The sequence below is a fragment of the Bombus bifarius genome, unplaced genomic scaffold (genome assembly GCF_011952205.1).
Source record: "Bombus bifarius isolate JDL3187 unplaced genomic scaffold, Bbif_JDL3187 scf7180000008199, whole genome shotgun sequence".
In the NCBI taxonomy this organism is placed as follows: domain Eukaryota; kingdom Metazoa; phylum Arthropoda; class Insecta; order Hymenoptera; family Apidae; genus Bombus; species Bombus bifarius.
In genome coordinates this window covers 1834568-1850080 of record NW_022884505.1, presented here as the reverse complement: position 1 = coordinate 1850080, position 15513 = coordinate 1834568, and the positions used below count along the sequence as shown (strand labels likewise).

Sequence of the window (15513 nt, the reverse complement as noted above, 5' to 3'; positions counted from 1 at the left end):
CATGCGATACGAGTGGGTCCATCGCGACAGTGCGAAGAAAGTTAAAATCGATGACGAAAGATCGTGGCCAAGTATTCCTTTCTATCGATATAACAGGTATAACAGGAAATGATTTTCGCGATATGCAGATTCTTCGACCGGACAGGTACCTTTCTTTCCAAGGAATCGGATCTTGGTGCCCAGGGTGACGTTTTTATGATACGCCGGCTCGCTAGACGCTTTTTAGAAATCGTGTCGAGAGTAATGCAACCTGGAGCGTATGGTAACTAGGTCAAACGTTGGCACCACCGAGTGCAAGGACAAGGACACCTTGATCACTTTCGTCCGGCTGAGATAATTCACATTCCCCTCGAGTGGTTAGGCCAAAAATACGGAAATAAGTTTCACGGTGTTTCTCCGGATTTACCACTTCGGTACGAGTCGTTACAGAATTGTAAAAAAAAATCTATTTCCATTGGATTTGTGGCTCGATCGAAATGTTCAAAACACCGGTTCTTCTTAATGAGCTAAAGAATTTATTTCGGAGGAAAACGTGAGTTTGAAACGCGAGTCGATGTTTCTACAACTTTTAGCGAAACTTGCAACGTTATTTATCGAAGAAAAGGATGGTGCAGTCGAACGTAGACGAGAATGATTCTGCAAACTGGAATTTTTATTTTCAAGTAGCAGTCGAGCATTTGTTTATTCGATTTTCGCAAGCGAATGAGGAATGTAGATCGCTGGAGATTTCTACTGAATCTCTGCAACGAGCGCGAGTTCGTTTTGCTTGCAATTTATGATCGTACGGGACTATTTATCTTATTTTATTCGAAATATAAGAGAGAAAAATTCTTGAAAAATCTTTAGGCCATTTTCTAAAAAATCAGAGCATGGGCTATTAAGAAAACAATTACTGTGAAACTTGGTAAAAATTCGAGAGGCGCGAAGCTCGATTGGAACTTTTAGATTGAAACTTCTGGAACGGACAGACGATCGAAGATCGACTTTCGATCTGTATCGAGGTTTTTCATGCATTTGATTGACAACACTCGTCGTCAATTTCTTAGTTTCTTTTTCTCTCGATACAGTTTGCGAAACCAGTAATTCCGTCAAGATCGTTGATCGTCGCTGCAATCACATACATATACATATGTCTAAGACACGCGTCTTCGTATGACTTTCACCAAGAGCCGCTCTACTTGTCACATTCACGTTCCAATGCTACATGTTTCACTGATTTATAAACTTACTAACATGTTACGCTGCGATGCCCTGTTAGGCATTGCATATACCATTGATCCAATATACCGTCGAAATATCCTCGAACAAGTACAGCAAGTGCAATCCTAAATACCCTTCGTGCGTTCTAATTGTCTTTTAACTCATTCGAAACTTGTTTCCTAAGCATAAACGATCGACTCGAATGGCCATCGGCTTCGAATGAGTTAAAAACGATAAAACAATATCGATAATCACGTTCCAATGAATTTCAGTTACTGTGGCTGTTCACTGTCGGCTGTTCGATCGTCGTCGGTCTATCGGAAAGCACAGCCTCGAACGAAAAATCGTTGCGAGCACGTGCATCAGCGCAGCTCGAGCGATTAGCCCCCTATCGAAGAACATCGACAGACCAAGGGACAATGGACGAACAGTGGCAGATGCTGGAAAATGCGGCCAACGATCCGGCAATTAACAAACTCAGCGACCAACAAATCTTGGAGATCTATCGACTTCTTCCAGAAAATCTACAGAGAGACGTGATAGATCGTGTTGGCGGGAATCGAGCTATGATCGAGATGCTGGCAAACCAGAAATACGCGACGTTCATGCAAGATAGGATAAAGCGATCAGGATCAAAACGCGAGATATACGACCGTGATGGATACGAATCGCCACCAGACGGATACACGCACGAGTACACAGGATACGGGCATAATACATACGGAGAGCACGACGAAGGAAATTCAGAATCGTCTGGATCTGATTCTGGATCGATTCTAAAAGGATCTGGCAGCCTGATCGGTGGCATAGCCAAAGGTATAATCAGTGGCCTCGTGAGCGCGTCCAGCAGCGCTTCGAAAGGATCTTCCTCGATCTCGGCGCAGAGTTCCCAGACGAGTGCCCATTCGAGTTCGTCGTCGAGCGACGATAAACCAAAGCCGAAACCAGAATATGGACAAGTTTACTCGGTAACTATATAGACATTGGCAAGTTAAAATTAAAACGAGCGGGTTCGATTGAGATACGCGATCGCGATTAATTTTCTATGAGATGGATCGCTGTCGATTGCCACACATTGGCGGGCAATGAAAATGAAGTTTTCAGTTCTATATCGGAGGAAATGCTTCGTTCGTGAAAAATTCCAAACGAATTACACGCTGGCGGAAGTTGATGTATGCGCATAAATAACGGAACGAGCGGATATCAGCAATGCTGGTATTTGGAAACGAGATTATGAAGGCCTTCGTTGCCTTTATAGCGAATTTTACGTAATTAGCTTCAGGTGAAAGTGAATTCATCTGCGTAGAAAGTTCGTTTGTGTTTCGATATGACAACGGTTTGATTCGACGAAAAAAAGAAGGAAAGAAATTCCGAAATCTATGGAGCTTTCTTTAAACGAACCCGTGAGCTATGATCGAACGCTCAGTCGTTTTTTGGCGAAAACGAAGTAGAATAGAATGACAGATGTAGAAACATTAGTACAAACGATTATATCGGTACATTAGCTGCACGAAAAAGGAATCATTATGTGGGTCGTTCAGGTTGCAATTAAGGAGGGAAATGTTTAGCTGGCTCTTGTCTTAGCACGCCCCTTAGCTAATCGTAGAAAATATTTCACGCTGAAAGAATTTCACGATGGAAATAGGAAACGTGTCAATTAGGAATCGTTGTCGAATGAAATTCTTCCGAGTATATAATGGGTATCGCGAAACTTTCATTCTTTTTATACGATCTACAAAAGTTTGTTACAAACGAGCGCAACACCATTTCACAATTAGTCGATTCGCGAGTACCAAGCCGCATAGAAATTTGCAATTTCCATCGTGAAATTACGATGTTCGTATAATCGACGTTGAGTGAAACAGGTCGACCGTAACATGTCATCGCCGATCGTTCGAACCTGTCGTGATTGAGTTTGATTTGCAACATAGAAGCAACGATTAAGGAAATCGTCCGAATCTCCAAAGAACGTCGAATTGTAATTTGAAAATGTTGCAGCGCGCATTTTTTATATATTAAATAGAACATGGAACAAGGAACACCGGTTGTGTGAAAAATGTGACACAGATAGTTCGCGTTAGTTATAGTTCTTATATTAATATTAATATAGAGGCATTCTTATAATAATCCCAGCTGTATCGTGCAATATATAATACTCAATAAAGTACAGATTAATTTGCGCAACACGTGCCTTGTTAATGGAATTTTTCTATGATAGTACAACGATAAGGCGTTCGACATGTGGGACTTCAAAAAGGCGATCATTACCACGTTAATGCAAGCCGTAAAAGCCGTAAGTGGCGGTGTGATTGCTTTGAAAGGTCAGCTACTGAAAGGGGGCGCTTACCTTGTCGCGGCCAAGAGCAAAATTATCACTAAAACCGGGGATGCTATCACGACCTTGGGTCGTAATATCGTCAAGAGCGCCGTGCATCCTCCTCAGCCTCATCCCGCATACTTGTACGATCATCCTCCGGAAGGTGGTGAGTGTTTCTCTAATTTCAACTCTCATCGCTTAACGTGTAACATTCTCGTGTTGGCAACTTGATGATCAATAACACACAGATAACGAATAATTTTCTGTCTGTCTCTGACTTACGATATATAGTTTAATAATATTATATACAGGGTGGTTGGTAACTGGTGGTACAGGCGGAAAGAAGTCGAAAATATAGAATAAAAATTTTTCTTAATTTTTCCATCCAGACAACGATCTACAGTGAGATCCGTTATAACGAGACGCGATAAAGTGGGCGCGTACCGGGCGAAAATTCAAAATCGATTTTCTCGAAAACAAAGCCTCGAACGACAAATTTTTATTCTATATTTCTATATTCTATATTTTCGTAGGATCATCCCCTTTCCGCTTGTACCACCAGTTACCAACCGCCCTGTATATCTAGTATATATAATTTACGGAGCAGTTCGCTGTCACAAGTCGTGAAATTACTTTCATTTGATATACACGTCAGCTTAAGGATAATTGGAAATTAAAAGTGGAATGAAACGGAACAGGTCACGAAGAAAGTTACGACGGACCACCGCCCAGTATCGAGGAATATGGCGAACCTCATGACGAGTATCAGGAAAACGGAAATTATGACTCATCCTCGGATGGTAAGGTTTCTCGATGTGAATAACGATCATTGAAACACGTTATTAACACCGCAGCATCGATACTAATACGCTAATAGCCTCTTACTTTTCTAAAGTTCCATTTGCAAAGGCATTGCATTTGATCGTAATGCAATTTGCGATTCCACACAGCAACGTTAACTCGTTAACTCGAAATGCGCTTATATTCTTGATTCGAACGTATGATGCGCTCCATGTATATACACGCGTACGTTATATATGTAAGGGTGTTCCTGTATGCTTGTGAAAAGAATTCGGTGAGAGGCGTAGAATCTCTGGAGAACACTGTTACGCGTTTTGGAATAAAGAAAGTAAGAGCGATCTTCGCTTTCAAATGAGATCCTAATCTACGGAACTTTCCTCCGTGTACGAGCACGAGGAAAGCGAAGAAGAGAGATGGGCTGCGGAAGAATTCCCGTAGTGGTATGTTGAATTCCGCAGCCGTTCGTTATACAGGGTGTTCGCAATTTCAATTTCATCCATTCGATTCAACACTTGCTCGTTTTTGCTCCGTCCTTTTTTTTTTTTTTTTTTTGAGAAAATCTCGACAAAGAAACGAAGAAGTTTTCCGTTTCAAAATTATTATACGCGAATAAGCAAATAAATAAACGAAAGAACGAAAGTATTTTTGCTTCTTCTTTGCTAGTTTATCGATACGCGAAAGCTTGACATTTAAATCGGGAACACCCTGTACATATTCGGCGCTTTAAACACAGGTCCCACCACTGTGAATTCTTCCTCAATCGTAACGCGCTTCTTTACTACGTGTCACGTTTCTACGACTACGGTCTCTTTGAGACACCCGTAATAATTAGCCTCTTCCGTGAGAACGATTCTTTCTTCGGTGATCTTCAAAATTCCAAGTTAATCTACTTTCGCTCTGAACCTTTCGATATACCACACCGTTAACACGACTTTCTCCCAACAAGATCATCGATCCTTTCGATAGGATGCTTGTGCGAAACAGGTTTGCCAGTTTGTATTTAAACAAGTTGTATTAATCCTGGAATATTATAATAGGGTACTGTATTCTCACCGGTTTCTGTTTCATCCATTTCTAAACGGTACTAGCTCTTTGTAATTTACGCTTTCTAGTCATTTTCTAGCATGGGAAGACCAAAACTATCTGGCATATCTGGACTTCATTTCAAGTGTCATGATGTCATGCGAGCAAAATTATGCTTTTCATCGTTAGGCTGTTCTACCGTGTGTGTGTGTGTGTGTGTATGTAACTAGCAGGATTGTATGTAGGTGTAACGTCGCAGGACTAATCGAGATTTGCGAATTTATTCGTTGACTGACGATTTAATACGTCGATAAAATGATTTATTACAAAATGATCGAGCCTATAAATCGATAAAGTTGTACAGAAAGTGTGCCTACTAATACACTTGTACATACGATCGGCTACATGGTAACAACTAAACGGATTAACTTTTCGTTTCATGAACTTCGATTAAAAGAAAACGAACGTTTATCGATAAAAAAAAGGTACTTATTAACGCTTAAAAGTAGCGATTATTAATACAATGGAATGTGGTTGAGCGTATCTAATATTCGACGGTTTGTCGATAAGAATCTAACGAATTTATCATAACTTCATGAAACGAAGGATTATCGTTCAGACAAGACTGACAGACGTTACATTTACAGTTGCCCAGGCGGGCCTTCTAATCGTGAAACCAACGAAACCGGACGATTACGGTTACGATCACCACACAGTGGACGTGGACGCCGAAAAACCTGCGGTAGCACACTCGGAGGACAATTACTACGGCCCACCACCGGAACTGCCCCACGAAGACATCGAAAACACCGTGTTAGGAAATGCAAACAGCTATCAAAATTTTAATCAACACGATCACAACGTGAATTCAAATTCAGTACCGCCGTTGTCCGGCTACGATCACGTTAAAGGACTCGACTACGCTTCTCTCGCTTCTGGTCCGCTGTCTATTCAACAGAGCGTCGAATATCCACCGATACACATTCGATACTCTCTTCCAGATAAAGGCAACTTGCAGATTTTAAACGGAGGTACGAACAACGGCAACGATCTGTCCGTGTACTCGAGCTTGTCGATCGACACAGACCCACAGAAAATAGAGTCGATTAAAATATCCGCGGAGTTGCCCAAGTTGCAGCCGCATACGAACTTGCAGAATTTGCCATTGCTGCCGTACTCTTATCCGCTGCAAGGACCATTGAAGATACCACTGTGGAATCCGCGTGTCTCGTCGCCGTATTGGCAAAATCAGGGATTGCTTCAGCCGTACGCTAATTTCAATCTTCATGGCTTGTATCGAAGAAGAAGCAGCTCGCAGAGGAGAAGGTCCGTCAGCGAGATCGCGCAACGTATGAGACTGCAACGAGGCTAGAGCCGAAGAATAGTCGCAGGTAATTGGAATCGCGTTATACCTCGTGAATATCCTCCATCACGCGAAGCCATCTCACCAGGATCTGACGTTGCTGAGATTGTTCGTGCCGGGTCGCAGCAGCTGACGAGAGACCGGAGTCTGCGAGTTCTCAGTCGTTCGATCGTAGGCGTGGTGATCTTTCTAATTTTCTTTCGCGACTTATCGAGACTTCGCCACGTCTTCTGTGTCCTGTTTAATTCCTGATATACCTAAGAACATACACCAGGCAAAGATTCGATTACTGTCATGAATAGCAGCTGTAAGTATAGTAGCTAATTGGACGCGAGCTACGTGTATCTTGCGTCACCTATAGTCTACCTTATCGTCCATATTCTACTCCGCATTTCGTTACTCGGACCTACGCAAGCTCAGCGTGATACGATACTCAGCATCCAGAGAACCTGGCTCTTCTGTCATCCTGAATAGTTCTATCGCTTTTTCTCCAGTTCGCCTTCTACAGTCAGATGCACGCTATTTTTATATTTTATAATTTGCAAATATAATTATAATTCCCTTCCGATACTTTCTGTTACAGTGGTCTACTCCTATTCGTACTACCCGGTCGTCGATGGATTCGAAAGATATCACAGATGCTAAAGAAGCCAGGCATTCGCGTTGGGATTGAAAACTATAGCGAGTGCAAGGAAATTCGGTGTACGTAATATCGCCGAGGGAAATTCGTAAAATTGTTCCCGAAGGACCGATCCAGGAAGGAGGAATGTTAGCCAGAGACAATTTACCTACATACGAATATGTATGCGTACGTGTGTTGGCGCGTGTGTGAGCGTGTTCGTCCGAGTTTCGGCTTTCGCCTCGTTATCGTCGTAAAAGAAAACCTAGAAATTTCATGGATTCGATCGAAGTTATTCGAAGACGAATCCTCACGGAATCATCGTAGAAAAAAGAAAGCTGTCCGACATGCAAATGAGGGAACGGCGAACGTGGGACAATTATGGACAACAGTCGAGCTAACGTACTTTGTAGTTGATTTTATCTTGTGATACGCGTTGAATCGGCAATGAGCCGTGCGATGTGCGCTCTTTTCGCATGATCGCCGTGATAAATACGACTGTTCTACCGTGATAAATACGACTGTTGCATCTGGTTTTCGTCGATTGCCGATCGTTAAGAAGGCGAGCGTGCTGTATGAAAGTTTATAACGATTCATTATGCGTATAAATGCAAATGTAGCTCGGGTAACGCTGATGCCGATTTTCATGCAGCGAAGGAGGCCATAATAATACGATTAACTACTTTATTCTCCCTTCCTTTTCTCCTAACACTCGTTAGAATTAGTAATTATAGGCATCGTAGTATTTTTATTACGCTCTCTACGACTTGGCCTTGTTTTAATTAGTCTTTTATGGTGTATGTACAGTTTCGCAAGTGAACCATCGAGTTTGAATAAATATTTGTTGTTATTGTTATCCTTTGATTTTTATTATTCGCTATTGTTATCGTTGGTAATTTAATAAACTAACTTCAATTTCATTCGTAATATTTATTTATTAAAAGAAGCATTATTCTTATGATTAATCGATACGTACCGATACTGTGTTGGAAGATGCGTTACTTTATTCTCACATTATCACGTGCAAACGAATACGAGGAGCAACGAACGACAATCGGGAAATAAAACGTCTGAACCAACATCCAGCCTCGATCTCCTTTCATCAATGCTTCCTATCGAGTGCAATGAACCTTCAATCCTGAATAACACCAGCTCTTTCCAAATACATTGCTGAAAGATATCGAACGGCTGAAACATCGCTATAAAACGTCAATGCCTGTTACGTTTTTATTCCGATCGCTCGCTCAACTGACAAAACACACGAAATTGCCTAACATATTTTTTCATTATCGATAAATCACATCGAGGAACGAGATATCTTCGCATTATGTTTCTATGATTTCAAAAATAAATACAGAGAAGAAAACGAAAAAAGAAAAGGAGAAACGATCACGTGGAACAGAAACGAAGTATTAACAAAAAAATATGGAAATGCCACAAGTTCAAAGATTTATGATTTTTACGGAAAGATCCGTTTGCAGCGACTTCGTCGTTGTTACGCGACCAAAGAAATGGCACGAAAATGCCCAAAGCAACGCAAAAGTTTCCAGTTGGTCGTGAAAATGATTGAATGGCACGGTCGCATAATTTTAGTCATAAACTCACGTAGCACCGATGAATATAGTGGGTCACTGGATCACACACGTTGGTCCGCGCGTATCCACGCACACAGCTGTATCCTCACGAGGGAATCCAGTAGCAGGATATGGAGAGAAACGGCGTTTAACCGGTCTTCGATCACTCTGCCCATCTGCCGACTGGCAAAGGGCCCCTGGTACACTCGTAAATCGACTTTCCTGCCATCGAATTCTTCTTCCATCCATCGTAGTGCATTTAATAAAATACAATCTGCCATTGAAACGTTCCATCTCGTTCTCCGTGTAAACGTTTAAACACATACCTGACAAATGATCGAAACGAGCGTGCAATTCCAGCTATCTGTAGGAACGATGTTTAACAAACTATTGTTGGAAATTGATCGGCGTGCAATTGAACGGAGACGAAGATCCTCCGTTCGGTATGCTCATTTTCTTCTTTTTTTCTTTTCTAAAAGCGGCTCCAACGAAGTACCGTTTCGGAGAGACGTTGACGTTGAGCGTATCGCTTTAGTTTAGTAGGAAGAAACACGGGAGAAAGGAACGTAAGATGAAAGAGAGCGAGAAATCTATCGAAAATGTCAGAGTTTCAGAGAAGAACAGGTGGCTGAAGCATGAATTATTTAATTCGGGAAAGTTTTGCAGAATCGAAGCGTACGGTGTACGAAGATCTAGAAACGAGCAGAGTCGAAGAACGGTTAAGTGAAACACGAGCAATACAGGAAATAATTTCCATTAGAAAATTCAAAAGGATTAAAATGTAAAATATTCACGATGTTTTCGTTACTTTAACACAATCGTAGACTCGGTTAATTGGAGAAACGTTGTAGGGACGATTATAGATATTTACTTACGTGATACGATTAACTGACATTCGCTTAACGCGCTTCCGTTGCACATGCAGAACGAACAAACGCAGAATTGGGAATTCTTGTGAATTTCGTGGAACCCATGACTTTTCCCGGTTACGTTCCGCATTTCGAAGCAGCTGTTATCCGTCAGAGTAAGGTAGGAGGCACAGCGTTTCGGCCTTCGATGATACGTTCGCCGGTTGCGAGTATAAATGAAGGACAATGACCTAATTGCGTGCAGAACACACAGTGCTCCCTCAATGTCCAATCATCGCGCGCGTTAACTCGTGTTCGATTATTTGTGGCCGTAACTTCCGGCATATTCTTCTCATATTTTTTATCGTTTTCCCGTCTTTTCCTTCCAGTGAGAACGCCAAGTTGCGCAGGTGATAAATCTGAAAATTGTCATTTCTTCGTTCGAGGAACTTCTTGCTCGGAAGGCGAAACAATGAAGGTAAGACGTCAGGCTTTTTAGCATCGTTATTGTTTACCAATATTTTCTCTAGTATCTTGTTCTTGAAGAAACTTCATCTTCGGATTAACAGCAACAAAATCTACACAGCGATTTCGCACGATTCGATGGTTTCGTCGAAAACAACGTAACTTCCTTTGGTCGAAGTCGAGCCTGGTTTACGCGTACATCGAATCGTCTGTAATTCAAGAGATTTATCGACATTTCTGATTGTGATTGAAATTACAAAAATATACATTAGACTCTTCTTAACGATTATCCTAACTTTCGCATGGAAACTTTTGTAAAAATGAACTTTGTGTATTATATTGTTCGAATTTGTAAGAAACGCGAGCTATGAAACAATGAAATAATTCTAAAAATCTTCTAACGTTAAAATAAATAATTTTCTAGTATAGTAATTAAATGAGACACGAGTATTTTATACTTACGAATTCTGTAGTCGAATAATCTCTTATTCGCGGAACGTATATCAGCGTATAATTCACTTTAACAATTTTCCTTCGTACAGGCGAATTAATTTTCTTCGATTAACTAGAACTCTTCCCATTGCTATACAATTTTGCCAATTTCACTAGCATTAGTTATGTCACGGTATCCTTCACATTGTATTACGATGCACGAATATACAGGTATGCGCTTGTAACTACGCTACGATTGAAAAATCAAGTTAATAGGCCTGTCTACCCAACGTAGAAACTAGTTCCGTTATATGACAAAAAAAGGATACTCGGTCGATGTCTGATTATTATCATTAACGGGAAATAGCCATACGTTTCTTCCTTCATCTTCGAGAAAACGTTTCCCTCCTCTCCTTTTGAAAAAGTACCGCGAGATATGGAAGACGTCTAATTATACAAAAACTACGACCCAATCACGGACGTTCTAAATATTATCGATGCGTGTAAAATTAAGCTCTCTCAATTTTTATTTCATCGCGATATCCTGTCAGAAGTATCGTCGATCATTCGTCGAATTAAACTACTTCGTGGATTCCTATTTATCGGTTGTAACGTTGTAAATCAGATGTTAAGAACAAAGACAGGAGTGTTCAACCATTCACGCGGAATCTTCTTCCATCGTCGATAACGCGCGCTTGGCAAACGAAATTACCAAACGGAAACGCGAGTCGAGCGAAAACGAAGTATAATGGTCGCGACGCAACAGGTTGCATCCACCATCGTCGTTCCTAATCCATTCGAGCCGGACCATCGTCGTTTCCATGCTCGGCTATTTTCTTTTCGACCTCGCTGCTCTCTTAGCTTCTTACTACCCTCGCTTTTCCTACGTCGATGTGGCACACCGTCCCACTTTGTCCGCTAACAACTCGCGGCACTTCTCTCTTCGGTTTCATTGCCGGTGCCAGCGTCTCTCAAACTATAGATGTAATCGGTTAACGATACCATTGTCACGGTCATTGTTACGACCGTTCAAATCGACGCTCGACGTAACAAGTTGAGCGGCTGGCGTTGAATACCAAAGCACTTGCTTTCAAACGTATTTCAGCGAACGATTCAATTTTATCGCCGTGCAATAGTAATCGAAACACGCGATTTCCTTTCTCGCCGTAGCTCCGATTGACGTCGAATCGAACCTGCTTAAATTACTTTTCATATTGCCGTTGCTGTATTAGATTCGTTTTAACGACATGCTAATCGCTCGCTCTAATATACCTGGTAATTCAAGAAAAGCGAAGAAATCTTGTCGTCTTTTATCGAAGAATATTTGAGGATCACTGGCTCGTATTACATCGCACGCGTTGACTCTACCCGTACCATAACCGCGAAGAATGAAACTAAGTGCACGTGTTGATATGCGAATACCGTAAGAGTGGCCTGGACTTCCGGTTTTAACGCGTCCGCTTTCCCGATCCTAATAAATTCTCAAAAAATAATATCTTGAAACTTTAGTGAAACAGCAAACATCCATATGACCTACGTACATGAAAATTAAATGGAACGTTGAATTTCTTTAACGAAAAACCTGCGTAGAATAGAGGATATAGATGATAAATATTGATAAGAGAAGAAGACCCACTTACCTTTTACGATGACAACTGGTCGACTGCCAATTTTTTGTTTCCCATGGAATACATATAACGGGCGCGCTCTGTTAACCAAATTCCAGACGACGAATTGGCTGTGCTGTTTGTTGGTCGTGTGTGTCTGCCTTGTCGAGGCCAGGTACAAGATCAGAAGGCCCCAGTTATCGCCTCCGCAGCCTCCTAAACTGATGTTCAAGAAATCATGGCCGATCGCCCATAGAATCTCCGTGGGCAACACGATGCACATAAATGGAAACTTCCCGCCCAAACGAATGTCCCAGAAACCGCCTAATTATAGGTGAATGTCGGAAATTTCATCGAACACCTGGTTACTTCATCGAACGTGACTTTTTTCCGATTTGTTCTTTTATTCAAGAATTCGCAGACCACCGATGTTCAACGTGCCACCAACCATTTGGAAGAATCAAATGCCGATAAGAGCTCCTCTAAATAATCACGCGGTTCTTCCGCAACGTCCACCTGTTAAGGAGTTCCATGCCGTGAACAAAATGCCGGAATATAGTCCGGAGTACAGGCCGGAAGCCGCTGTTTTACCACCGACACACAGGGGTGGCATCGACGACGACAAAGGACCGATTCATACAATTCCTGCGCCGAATCTCAGTCCCATGGACAAGCCTTTCAATAGCGAAGCGAACGCAGACGAGACGTCTCGGCGTCAACAGGCAACCGATCCTACCTACAAAGTTAATCCACACGGTTGGTTTACGTTATTTTCAGCTTCAACGTTTTAGCAGTTAAACAATGGAAATCCGCTAACCAAACGCTTGGCAAAACGAACGGATCTGAGATTTTTCATTTTGTCGATTACTAGAAACGATATTGATTAGTCTTTATCGAAAAAGAAACACGATCGTAGTATACACGATATACGTATACGTTAATTGTTATCGATGCATAGTATTTTTCCAAGTTTACGCATTACGAGTGGATTGAAATTCTAGCATTAAATATCGTATTTAAATAGCGTTAAATAATATCGAAGTCTGTCTGAAAAATGTATTTTTATCTCTTCTAACTTTTTCTTTTTCAATCGTGTTCTCTTTGTAGGTTCCTTGTTGCCTAATTTCGATCTTGCGACCATCACGAGTTTGACACCCCAGAAGACTGTAACCAGTCCGACACCGGTGCAACACCAGTACGAAGTGACCGAAAGTAACGATATCAGTCAGAAAGAGTATCAAACTGTTCTGCCAACGTTCTTGCCCCCGGAATTTGCAACACTTTCGACATTAGTGAATCCTGACTTACAAACGAACGATGTTTACTTGAATAATCATCCAGCTTCGAATATAGGTCTTATCGGAACGAACATTCAACTCGGACAGCCCAACTTACCTATGCAAACGAATCTTCACAGTTCTCTTCACGTTGGTTTCCCTGGTACCGCTGCTCAGACACCTTACATCATAAATCAACAAATTCCTGATCTACACGTTGGTCATCCGGCACCAGCTGGTCCTCCGCTCTCGGCCACTCAACTTTACGACCTTCTAAACAGCTTTCCCCAAAAAATGCCAGAGCAGTATCAAACAGGTATGATTCTCATCCACGATATCTCTTTTTTAGCGTCACTTTTACAGTCCAAAGTCCAGTAAATCTTGTTTCTTTTCCTCTTCGTTGCGATTAAATGGAGAAATAAAGGTTTTACGTATCGTTAACATAAATCTTGCGTTACCGCAAATTAAATTAGAATACGTTGGAGAAAGTGGCCTCTTCTTTTTCAAAACGCGAGAAATGGTATAGTAAAGAGAAATAGAAAATCTGACAGATCGCATGCGCTATCCTTTATCTATATCGTACATCGATTTGGCCGAAGCGCATCGTTCAGATAACAAGATAAATCGAAACGATGGTGATTCCAGGTCAACAGCCACAACTTCAGCAACACATACTTCAGCAGCAACTCGGTCAATTCTTCCAGCCTACCGGCGTAACTGGTTTCTCGCAGCCCCAGATGCAATCGTTCAATTACGACGAGCAAGATAACAAGGAGCAACAACAACAGCAGGTCTTATTCAACCAAGATTACGCTGCTGGCAGGGTCAATACGAATTACAACGTAGAACCGGAGTCACCTCTGAACGAGGAAGAGAACGCTGGCCTGCAACAGAACGAGGATCTCGCTTATATCGCCGATGGAAACGAACAATTGGAAAATAACATCGAATACGAGCAAACCAACAATCAAAAGGATCAGACGACGTACTTTAACAAAGTGGCTAACAACGATGCAATGTCCACGCAATTTTACACGACGCTGCCTAATCGAGAGGCTGCAGAAAAATTAGCAGCTCTGGCAGCTGCTGGAAACGTTAACAGTCAATTGATAGGGCAATTGCGAAAGCAACAACAACAGCAACAACAACAACAACAACAACAACAACAGCAGGAAAATGTACAGACCGATGAAACTATGCCTCCTAATCACAAGAACGAAGAATACAAAACGAACGAGCAAATCAACGACGACGGTCATTATGATCAGAATTATTATCAAGATCGAGTTCAGAATCGACAGAAACAACGACAAAAAGAACACGAACAACAGCTGCAACAATACGAGGAACGGCAGAAAGAATACGACAGACAACAGCAACAACAACAGCAACGTCAACGACAAAATCCGTATAGCAATAAAAGACCATTGAGAATTATGGTGCCGGATGAAAATGATTATAGCAATACCGAGATACAGAACGACGAACCGAAAGAAAATACAGAAGTCGAGTACGAGTACGAAAACGACGAAGCGGATGCTGGAAATTCGCAGGCAAACGGGTCGTTCGACGGAAGAACGTCTTATGATCGATCGAACGCTGAATTTGGATCGCGTTTGAATCCTAAGAGCGCAGTATAACATTTTCTTGCGAATCATTTTGTATATATAGTTGGACGAAAATATTTATTACAGTTCTATTTATCGATCAGACTTATCTTTACGGGGATTTCTGTGTAATTTAGACAATGAATAGGGTTTCTCATAAAGAGGGAAATTTTATACTGTTTTTACAAGGTACGCCGACGAAACTTTCTTCTTTGAGATTACGATTTGTGGTTATAATTAGAATATTTATTAAATTTTCGTCGACGATACATTGAAAACAGTCGCGTGAAGGATAGTAATTTATTTAATGTTATTTATTGTCGATGTACTCGTACTTCGTTGTAAAAAAATGGACAAAAGATATTGCCATTGATTTAAAG

At 41.5% G+C, this 15513-nt stretch overlaps 2 protein-coding genes across 3 annotated transcripts; both read left to right on the top strand.

The window, feature by feature from the left end:
• The first annotated feature begins 1233 nt into the window (after window positions 1-1233).
• On the top strand, window positions 1234-7372 carry LOC117210336. Its single transcript, XM_033453277.1, has 6 exons — window positions 1234-1308; window positions 1473-2168; window positions 3419-3683; window positions 4216-4317; window positions 5989-6732; window positions 7288-7372. Exons 1-5 carry the CDS (start codon window positions 1234-1236, stop codon window positions 6711-6713), a joined length of 1863 nt encoding a protein of 620 aa, XP_033309168.1. The 3' UTR covers window positions 6714-6732; window positions 7288-7372.
• A 2650-nt stretch (window positions 7373-10022) lies between these two features.
• On the top strand, window positions 10023-15325 carry LOC117210032 (putative uncharacterized protein DDB_G0271606). 2 transcript variants are annotated; one of them, XM_033452618.1, is made up of 5 exons: window positions 10023-10223; window positions 12369-12583; window positions 12662-13005; window positions 13357-13842; window positions 14172-15325. In XM_033452618.1, the coding sequence occupies exons 1-5, from the start codon at window positions 10218-10220 to the stop codon at window positions 15164-15166; spliced, it is 2046 nt and encodes a 681-aa protein (XP_033308509.1). In that variant the 5' UTR covers window positions 10023-10217; the 3' UTR covers window positions 15167-15325. The 2 variants fall into 2 exon arrangements, with proteins under 2 accessions (XP_033308509.1, XP_033308508.1); XM_033452617.1 differs by lacking the exon at window positions 10023-10223 and having other exon boundaries at window positions 12185-12583.
• Window positions 15326-15513: the final 188 nt, after the last annotated feature.

Coding starts and splice junctions, on each gene's coding strand:
- LOC117210336 (XM_033453277.1), top strand. CDS start 1,234: ATGTTACGCTGCGATGCCCTGTTAGGCATTGCATATACCATTGATCCA. Junction 1,309..1,472: donor GTCGAAATATCCTCGAACAA/GTACAGCAAGTG, acceptor AATGAATTTCAG/TTACTGTGGCTGTTCACTGT. Junction 2,169..3,418: donor AATATGGACAAGTTTACTCG/GTAACTATATAG, acceptor TTTCTATGATAG/TACAACGATAAGGCGTTCGA.
- LOC117210032 (XM_033452617.1), top strand. CDS start 12,291: ATGACAACTGGTCGACTGCCAATTTTTTGTTTCCCATGGAATACATAT. Junction 12,584..12,661: donor CAGAAACCGCCTAATTATAG/GTGAATGTCGGA, acceptor CTTTTATTCAAG/AATTCGCAGACCACCGATGT. Junction 13,006..13,356: donor CTACAAAGTTAATCCACACG/GTTGGTTTACGT, acceptor TTCTCTTTGTAG/GTTCCTTGTTGCCTAATTTC.